Source organism: Corvus kubaryi, unplaced genomic scaffold (assembly GCF_017639235.1).
Source record: "Corvus kubaryi isolate FWS band 111438036 unplaced genomic scaffold, C.kubaryi_AGA036_p1.0 37392, whole genome shotgun sequence".
Taxonomy (NCBI): Eukaryota; Metazoa; Chordata; class Aves; order Passeriformes; family Corvidae; genus Corvus; species Corvus kubaryi.
In genome coordinates this window covers 12,634,486-12,644,330 of record NW_024581131.1, presented here as the reverse complement: position 1 = coordinate 12,644,330, position 9,845 = coordinate 12,634,486, and the positions used below count along the sequence as shown (strand labels likewise).

General features: G+C 46.3%; 1 protein-coding gene across 1 annotated transcript; it reads right to left on the bottom strand.

Moving 5' to 3' along the window:
- Nucleotides 1-358: 358 nt before the first annotated feature.
- Nucleotides 359-9,817, bottom strand: ACP2 (acid phosphatase 2, lysosomal). The gene is made up of 11 exons (XM_042038172.1): nt 9,647-9,817; nt 9,472-9,567; nt 9,310-9,396; nt 6,702-6,854; nt 6,265-6,363; nt 6,019-6,108; nt 3,631-3,763; nt 3,467-3,555; nt 2,748-2,854; nt 2,355-2,530; nt 359-2,272 (listed from the first exon to the last, which is right to left on the bottom strand). Exons 1-11 carry the CDS (start codon nt 9,740-9,742, stop codon nt 2,136-2,138), a joined length of 1,263 nt encoding a protein of 420 aa, XP_041894106.1. The 5' UTR covers nt 9,743-9,817; the 3' UTR covers nt 359-2,135.
- Nucleotides 9,818-9,845: the final 28 nt, after the last annotated feature.

Sequence of the window (9,845 nt, the reverse complement as noted above, 5' to 3'; positions counted from 1 at the left end):
TTCTTTGCTAGAGAGAGTGGCTGCTTTGAGGACACTGCTGAACTACTTTTGTAGGGGAGAAGTTTGAGACCTTTCTATAGGAGGGATATGAGACCTACAACTGTGGTAGAAGTAGCAGTCATAGTACTGGGTGTGATGCAGATCCCTCCAAGTTGGACAGGATGCATCATCAGCTGTATCTATGCACAGCTGCTGCAGTCAAAACCAGTTGATGTCAAATCTCCCTGTGCTACATGTGGAATTGTGAAACAGGGAATTCCTTTAGGAGGGGGTATGCTGCAGTAAATTCTGCCTGCTTTCCAACACTGAGCACACCAGTGCTAGCCCTGTGAACTCTTAGAGAAGAAGAGGAGAAGAGTTCAGTGCTAAATTGATTTTAATAATGAAATGTATTGGAACAAGTACAGAAAGTCATTCACAGTCAAAATGTCCAAATCATCATAGAAACCTTTTCTCTGTGTGTGCAAAATTTGGTGCCTTTAAAAATTACAGGTCTGGTCCTCTTAAATGCACTTTCTATTACCTCTTTCTTGTGCCTGTTCTCACAGGCAGTAGCTTTTTCTTTATGACTGTCTTGCTGTGCAGGAGACCTAGTTTGTATCTTGAGAGGACAAAAAGGTGAGGAAGATGCTGAGAACAGCAAGCTGCTTCTGCTGATTTAGGGTTCCCATGCTGGCAGATGCCGATTACGGTGTGGAGAAAAGTCCCCACGGTACTCCTTAAGGGGAACAAAAGGAAATGTTCATTACCTAAGAACTGGCTTCTGCATCCAAGAGGGGAAGGGAACTGCACCAGAAAGAGAAGTAAAAGTAGGAAGTGAATGTGCAGTATCACCATGTGAAGAGCCTGTGCTTCTGGTGCCTGCTGCAGTCTCTTGTTTTCTGCCAGAAACTACAAAGCAGGTGGTGAGCACTTGGTATGAAGGTCTCTGCAGCAGCTGCAGTGAGCTGGAGAAAGAAACACACTTCAGACAAAATGCCCAAGTATGACAAATAAGGGAATCCACGTCACCTGCCAACTCTGATTCTTAATGTTTGTTTGTTGTCCATCCAGTAGGGAAGACAGGAAGAAAAACCATAGAACTTGGTATTTTATCTAGTCTTAGGTAAACAGCTCTGCTACATCTCTTAATTACAGCATAAAAACATTCTTCTAAGTAAAGCATATTCCTTGGGCTGAAATCTGGACTGCCTGGAGTACTGCATACTCCCTTTAGTAGGTCCTTGAAGTTCAGATGTGGGAAGTAAAATTCAAATTTGAGATCTTTAGACAGAAACCAAGTTTCTTATCTAGGGGGACTTTCCTTTCTAGAGCCAACATTGCACAAGAAGTTGAGTGTGGGTTTGCTATGGTCACAGGAATTGCTCTCTCTCTCATGAAGCTCTTAGAGCTTCTTTGGGTTCTACTCCTGATTCTGTTCTGAGCCAAATGCTAGAATTGATTGAAAACTGCTAGGTTTTCAGTCTTGTCCTGATTTCAGTCCAGTCCTCTCTTGAGACACAATGTGAAGAGGGAAAAAAACCCAGTTGCCAGCAGCAACTACTTGACAGCAACCTCAAGAAGCACTTTGTCTCCCATCATCCGCAGCAGTTCCCACTGCATGGACAGTAGATGAGTCTTGGTGCATTGTTGGTAAGCTGCACTCTCAGCTGAAGCCCAGCCTTCCTACCATCAGCAGCACTATGGTGTGAGGGAAAAGCACTCAAAGTAGGTTGACCCTGAAGAGAAATGCATCTGGATGTGGCAACTGCTGGAGGCCCAAGTTTCTCTGCCACAGTCATGGTGAGTGGTAACATTTACAGTCATGGTGAGTGGTAACATTTACAGTCACTTGAAAGGAGGAAAACGTGAAACTGGCCATGCTGGGAATCCCAGACTGGGTAAGCTGTATGAAGACCAGGGGCACCAGTATATTAGCTTCAAAGTTACGGTGTCATTTCCTTAGAGTAGCTCAGTTCTTTTACTCAGTTCTTACTAACGGATGTCACCTTTAGAAAGCATTCAGCAATCAAGTCCAGCTTTGTTCTGGGAAGCAAAGGCCAAAATAGAAGAATGCTGAGTAACTGAAGGTGCCAAATCATCCTTAGGGGCAACACAGCTCCCTCCTATTGCCTGGGAAGGAGTTGAAGCAACTGTCAGGCCTGCTCTTCACCTTCATTGGAAACATGCCGGTAGCCAGGGGGCTGAGACTGTATGCGAAAGAGTACAGTCAAGAGGAGAATAATAAGGAGAAGGAGAATGGATCCACACACAGCCAAACCCACAAAGAGTTCTGTAAGGGAGAAAATAAGTGGTCAGCATGGTATCATCCAGACTTTCCCCTTCTGCCACACTCTCGTCAAGCCTGGGCTTACCTGTGTCGTGCATGCTGCTTGATACCTTGCATTCTTGCTCCCAGTCTTGGGGAACAACAGGATCTGTGAGTTCCAAGAACCTTTGCAGTGGACATTTATGCTGACAGTCAGGGATTGTCAGTGGGAAAGGTTCCTTCCCACTCTCATTCCGGTAAAACATCTCCACAGAGAAGTTACTGAAAACGAAACACAGCAAGATTTTTTTTTTTCTCTAGTTGAAGTCATCCCTTCCCAAAAACTCAGTGTCCACACCCTTTCCTTTATTCTGGTGATAAGTTTTCCTCATGAGAGTCTGCCCAAGGAGCAAGATTGCACGTCCCAAGAGTGGAGCCTAGCCTAGGTATCTAACCCTCAAGGTGAAATCACAGCAGACATCTTTACTGCAGCCCTCACCCATCATCCTCTTGGTACAGCTCAAATAAATGACATGAGGCGTATGGTGCTTGGATCTTGTTGTAGACATCTAGAGCCATCTGCAGTGCCACAAGTGTGGTGTCATGCTGAGAAAGAGGGAAAAAAACCAAATCAGTCACCCTTAGGGATGTGGCAGGGCAGCTCAGACTGTACCAGTAAGGGACAAGGCAGTGCTGAGGGGACATCACCTTCCTAACTTCATTTGGAAAATGGGAGAGGAACTGTACTGCTAGAACAGTGATCTGTGCAGGTGCCAGAGAAGGGGGGGAAGTGAAACAGCCATGTATATCCTGCACTGTTTTTTGAGAATTAATCTCTAGAGAGCAGTTTGGAAGAGATGCGTGACTTCCCAGGCAGCAGGCTACTGGAAAGGGGATAACTGTATCCACACTTCTGAAACGTCACATTTGAGTAGCATAAACCCATCTACCAAATAAATAGAGCAGTGGCTCCCCAAAGTCTGCCAGTCTCATTCATGAGCCTGAGCTAACAGCAACAAGGACACGCTGGGAATTTTCCTCAGGGATCCCAGAAGAATGATGCCAGATACTGCATCTCCCACCCAGTCAGAGGCAAAGATGCATGTCCTGATCACTGTATGAGCTGTAGGGAAGCTAGAAAGGGTTAAAACATCACCACGCCCCAATCCCCTGTAAGCAGGAGGAGATGGCTAAAAGCTAGCCCTAGCTCTGACTTACTGCTGAATAGGCAAGTAGTTTTAGGTTCTGATGGGCAGAAACATTTGCTGCTTTGGTTAGATTTTTCCTTATGTGATCCAGCAGGACCCCTGAGGAAAGAGAACAGCTGGTAAGAGGCAAAAGCCAGGCAGAGCAGCACGAGGCTCCCTCTCTGGTGCACTCACCGCCTTGCAGACGAGCTTTTTCTACCCGATTGTGGATCCCAAACAGAAATTCAAAACCAAAGTCTTTTAGTTGCTTCAACTGAGTCATGACATCTGGTGTCACCCATGCAGGCAAATCCATTTTGTGTGTTTGCTAGAAAGAGAAACAGAATATTCATGTGCAGGTAGCACAGGTCACAGATTAAACAGAGAAGGGGAGGGTGTCTGGAGACCTGCCCATACTGCTGCTGCTTTCCTACACTATTCTAAATAAGCAATATGCCCCTTTCATATTTATGCTTCTGAACTCACACTGCTATGCTGCATACAAAGAACAGATGTGGGTTTTGATGTTGTTTCAGAAAATAATGAGAAGAATAAAGATTAGAACCTAGGAGCTACATTTCTGTGAAAGCACAGCTGGAATGCAAGGTTATGTTGTAATTGATACAATAATCTTAGGGCATTTACTTTACATGTGACTGATTCTGCCCTGCAGATGGCATGCAGTCAAAGAGGGAAAAAAAAAACCAGATTAAGTGAGTGAACACAAACTCAGGGTTTCTGATGTACCTGCACCTGTTTCCCTGGAGGGTCTGAGGGCCACTGAAAGAGACAGTGGAGAAAGTTAGCAGGTGCTCTATGGACATAACAGTGGGATGCACCACTGACAAAGCCCTGTACTCAAACCCAGGAGCCCAAGAACTGGGAACCAAGAGAAGAACCTGCTTTGCAGCCAACCCTTTACATGAAAGGATTGGTTATAATGGCAGACAAACAGCAGTTGTGGTTTCCCAGCATTACTGAGAACAATTTTCTATGCCACATCCCATTAGACTTCCAGAAGTTGAGGCTGAGTATCCTTAAGGGCCCATTCTGTCTGAGCGGTTCAGAGAAATTCCATCAGCAGCTTACATAGTTAGTTCTTCATGAATTTACAAAGAGAACAGCAGGTAAGTTCCGCTGTTTCTTGGACTTTCTTGTCTCCATCCAGAGAGCCAGAATGACTCTACTGGCTCAGGTGAGAAAAACAGTCCTCTTCAGGGCACTGTTTGCATGACTTAGAAAAAGGAGGAAGACCAAAGGAGCTGAAGAGACCAATTAGCCTGAGGGTGTAGTTCTGAGTGAGAAATACTCTTTCCTTAACAACATTCTGGTTTTGTTTTGGGACAGTGGGCTGTTCTCCAAGTTCTTGGGGATTATAGTAGTTGTCAGCTGGCCTTCCAGGCCCAATCTGCAAGCTCAAGTGCCGCCTGAAAATAAAGAAGATTTGAAATTCTTGCTCTCTCTGACCAAAGGATATTTTTTATCAGCAGAAGTTGATTCACTGTGATTGTTACAAGACAGGAAATTGGGTTTGTGATACAAAGGGCAAATTCACGTAGTACAATGCAGCTCTGGACTGGAACATTCTCAGCTTGCAGCAACCCAAGCTGCTACTTTATACAGCAAAGTGCAATTCCATTGCTAATTTATCTTTTACACCCCCAAAATAGTGCACACCACTGTATACCACTGCCAGCGAGCAGAGCAGTCTTGCACATCCATACAATTAGTGTGACACAGGATCAAAATGCTTGGGTTTACTGCGTCCACAATTCACTGGTTTGACATGAAAGATGTCCTTAATTTACGTCATCATGCTGTACAATTATACACAGAGAAACTGGTATGTAACAACTTTAAGTCTCCTGGATATGTGACTTTTAATTTAGTATTATCATAGCACAGCTAATCCAATTTTTGATTGTTTAAGTCTTCATGAGATGTGCTTTCAACAGAAATCAACTCGAATATACAGTGCCCCACCCCAGATGGTAAAAGGGTAACATCTGTCTCTAGAGTCTTTCTCTGACAAAGGACCTTAAAATAGGTCAAAAAACAGATGTGAGTGAATCCCACTTAACTTAGGATAGCATTATTTTCTTTTAGATACGGCATTAACAGAAGCACAGAAAGAAAAGTGATTGATTTAAAGTAACAGAGAGGTAGAGGTAGCACCAGGAATAGTCCTAATTAAGGTCCCAACTTAAATCATAAAGTTAATGCTTCTTCAGTTTGCAGAGATCTCATTTCTCCATTATTGGACTTAGGTTTGTCCACAGAGATCTAGATTTCAGATTGCAATCATTTTCTAGTGACTTTTAAGAGATATTTCTTATGCAGGTGGGACTTTTTCTGACTCTGACATGATATATATCTGAGCTACAGAGTGGGAGGTTGTAGGGTGCAAAACCAGGTAATTCTTGGTACATGCCTCTAGTGAGTAGTATTATTCTGAAATTAGAATATTACTTCTAATTGTAGGGTGAAAAGTTGTTTCATGGGATTTTGTAAACTAATTTCCACCAAATCCAGTGAATCCTAAAGACCAGATTCCAGTGGGTGTAAGATGATGGCCAGACTTACTTCACAGAACAGGGTGTCATACACACTCCATACACTCTCGAGAGAGATATCCCGGATCCCAGTCTCCTTTGCCACCATCTGCAGGAATTGCTGTAGGTTTGAGAAAAGAGAAAGGCCTTAAATTGTCTAATCTCATACTGTGTTATATGCACTGGTATCCCTTCCCTTTTCTCAGAGCTCTGATTATACGGAGGTGATAACTACAAGCCTAGAACCACCTTATCTCATGCAAACATCATTACTTACCCAATTCTCTTTGGTCTTATTTATGTATTCTGCTGAGTGCCGTGTTTCAGTCTGTAGCTGTTCATACCGTGGACAAGGGGTCAAAGGGAACTTCAGTAGCTGGGCAGAGACAAGAGCAGCCAGGTCACCACGAATGCTGGAGTACAGAATTCGCAGTAAACACACACAACTGTAATGAAACCCTGACTGCATCTATAAACAGCCTGGAGCACTGCCTGCTGACATAGTCCAGACCATGTGTGGTCTGCTGTGGCGTTGGCACCTCACGTGGTGAGTGAACACAGCCCCTGAATTCTCTCATCTTTTTCTGAAAATAGGAAAACCTGTGCAAGGTAGGTCCCAGGAAACATTCAAGACAATCTGAATCAAGACTGTAGCAAATATTTTTTGGACACTACTACTTGAGTAGTCAATACATGTCCTTGAGATTAACTTACTCTTTCATCAGACTCAGGCACTGTGTGCACAGGGATAGGCTGCCAGGAGATGTTAGGGTTGAACATCTGTTGTCCTCCTGGGGGATAGAGGCCTGCCAGATTGGCCTCTGCACTCATCAGTGTCCGATCACAGTCCGTGCTGCGGATGAAGATCTGCCAGGACAGGGACAGTGCACCATTAGTAACGCTCCTGCAAGTGGTGATGCTCAGGCACAGGACAATGCACTTGCCCAGGAACGCTGCCAAGTGCCCTGCAGCTGCTCACGGACAGCAAGGGAACAGGACCAAGCCTGCTGATATCGGCCTGGACAAAGCTGTAAGGACACACACAAAGACAATCTGCTGTCGAATACTGGAGCGGTCTGGTCTGGATCAGTGGGATACCCAGGTGCCCTGAGAAGAGGTTAGAGACAGAAAGGAGTCTGAGGATGAGTCAGAGAAGAGGAAGACAAAAGATGCAGAAAACTATGGGCACAGACAGAAAATGCACTATATTTGCAGAGCAGGACTGGGGCAAAGTCCTGCATTCTGATCTCAGTTCTAGAAATGACCAGCTGTGCTCAGGAAAAGAAATTACTTCTTCAATCCTCAGTTTTTCCATCTGAGAAACAAAGACAAGAGTGATCTGACTAACAGGAAAGAAAACAAAAACAGGGAGGGCTGGGATTTTATCTGATCAGTGGGCTCTTGGGATTAATGGGCCAAGACTTTACCAAGACTTTCTAGAGCTCAGAAGAGAGAGAGCTGAGCCAGAAGAAAGGGGAAATGAGAAAAATACAGCAATGTTCAGAAGGTCAAAATGGCAAAACTTTAGTATTCTGGTATCTGTGTACTGAAAACAATTAAGGGGAAACTGGAGAGAAAGCAGTGATAAACAAGAGGAACAACAGGAAATCATAAAAGGAATGTCCCAGAAAACAGCATGTTCGATCCGAAACAAGAATAAAAAGCCTGAAGAATGAAATGTAATGTAAAGATAGGGATTTTTTTTTTTTAATGTTAGGAGAGAAACATAAAATATATATACTATGTATAATCTCTCTCATGTGAAGTGTACCTCAGAAACTTTACAGTCACAAGAAAAAAAACCCAACTTGTCTTTTATCTGACATCAGTATCCACTCACTTTTACCTGTGTGGGCCTGCACTTTTAAGTGTGGCTTGAAAAAAACTGACCCTCTACTCATTAGACAAGTTTGCTTTTATCCTTGGTGAGCTCTGAAGAAATAAAAAGGAAATATTTTAAAAGATAAGAATCTAATTCTTGAAGTGTCATAAAACCCCCAAGCAATTAAGCCCTCAGTGTACATGCTTTCTTCAGCACCTTTTGCCAGGCTCCAGCTTGTCGCTGAGTCAGGTGACAGACGGTCATATGGTGTCACCCAGAGGCAATACTTCTTACAAGGGAGGTTGCTCAACTTGAGCAAGGGTTCAGGCTTGGTTAGCAGAACAGCTTTTGTTTGCACATGTCTTGGTTTGTTTTTCTTTCTCAAGCAAGAGAAGGAAAACAGTTTCAACTCAAAAGCTGTATCAGAGTGAAGTATGTTTGGAAAGGAACTACTGAGGATAGTTAAAGGATCTGTGCTTCAGCCTATGCTGGAAGTTTTGTTGATGAAGCAAATGTCAAAGGGATGTAATCTGAGCTGTGATAAGCTGAATTCTTACTGGGAAGCCCTAGAAGGGGAGAAACAAGGAAAAGCATATGGGAATTCTTAGTTTGCCCCATCTGTTCAATCAGCTTAATTGAGCTCAGATAAAATAACTGAGGTGGTGCAGAGTCTGTAGTGGGACAAGGGGTCTTGGGTCTGGGCTGCCTTTTGTCCATCTGAACCAGCCTCTCGTCTGGACACCTGTTCATGTTTCAATTGACTCAATACCTGTTTGATTAACTAGCAGGGGTACTTGGGAGAATTTTCGATTTCCTGACTTTTAAAAATGTTTTATAATTTCCCCTGTGCTTAATACATAGTTCCACAAGGGCTCTGTGACTTCTTTCAAAAGAACCTACCAGTTTCTCAATAACTATTATAAAGTGTGAGAACATCCTAATGAGAGAGAGGGGAATGAATGGCTTTGGGGGACTGAAGCTGTCAACATTTTACAGGTGAAAGGAAATGAGAGGGTCACTGCTGGCCTGTAACTACTACTTGTATCTACAGGGTCTGGTGAGATCGTACCTCGAATGCACTGGGGAGGGCAGGGCCAACACGGGCTGCATTCTTGTGAGCTATTGTAGCAGGAAAAAAAAATCTTACGAGCTCGAGTAAGAAACAAATACCAGCTACAACACACATTACTGTTTAGTTCCCTGGACTTCAGAGGGGGCGGCTCGAACAGTCTCACAACTCTGCTTGGATTTGCCTTCGCACCCGCTGCGGGGGCAGCGCCGAGACGCGGCCGATCCGTGCCCCGCGGCCAGGCTCAGCACAGAGCCTGTGCTTGGGCCCTTCTTCTTCCTGCGGTGGGAAAGGGCTAAGGAACGAAAATATTTGGAGAGGACGCCAAGCGCCGGCGTTTCCCTTCCCAAAGGAGCCACCCGCAGCCCTGGCCGGGCCCTCCGTGGGGCGGCCGAGAGCGCCGCTCCCCGAGCCGCGGGGCTGGCACTGACCTCCTGCCGCCGGTACGTGTCGCTGAGGAAGTCGCGGTAGCGCCGCCGCAGGGCCTGGCCCAGCTCCCACTGCTGCCGCATCCCCACCTGCAACGGCACCGGGCGTTACCGGCGGTCCGAACCCCGGCCCGGCCCTCGCCGCCCGCCCCGCCCCGCTCGCACCTGCGTGAGCTGCCCGAATCCCTGGGGCCAGGCGCTCTCCTGGTACGGGTCCCGCGGGAAGGCCTTGATGGGCGAGCGGTCTCCGTGCCGGTACACCTGCGGGCGGCACCGCGTTACTCCAGCCCGGCCATTCCGGCCCGGCCTGGCTCCCCCCGCGTTCCCCCGTCCCCCTCACCAGCGTCACGAAGCGGAGGCTGCGGGCCCGGGCGGGCGGCGGCTGCAGGCACAGCGCCAGGAGCAACAGGACAGCACCGTCCCTCCCGCCCGCCATGGCGCTCGCACACCGCCCGGAACCGAACGCCGCCGGCCGCGGGCCCGCGCGGAAGCGGTTTCGCAGCGCACAGCCCCGGCCGCGCTCCCGGCGCTGTGCCCGC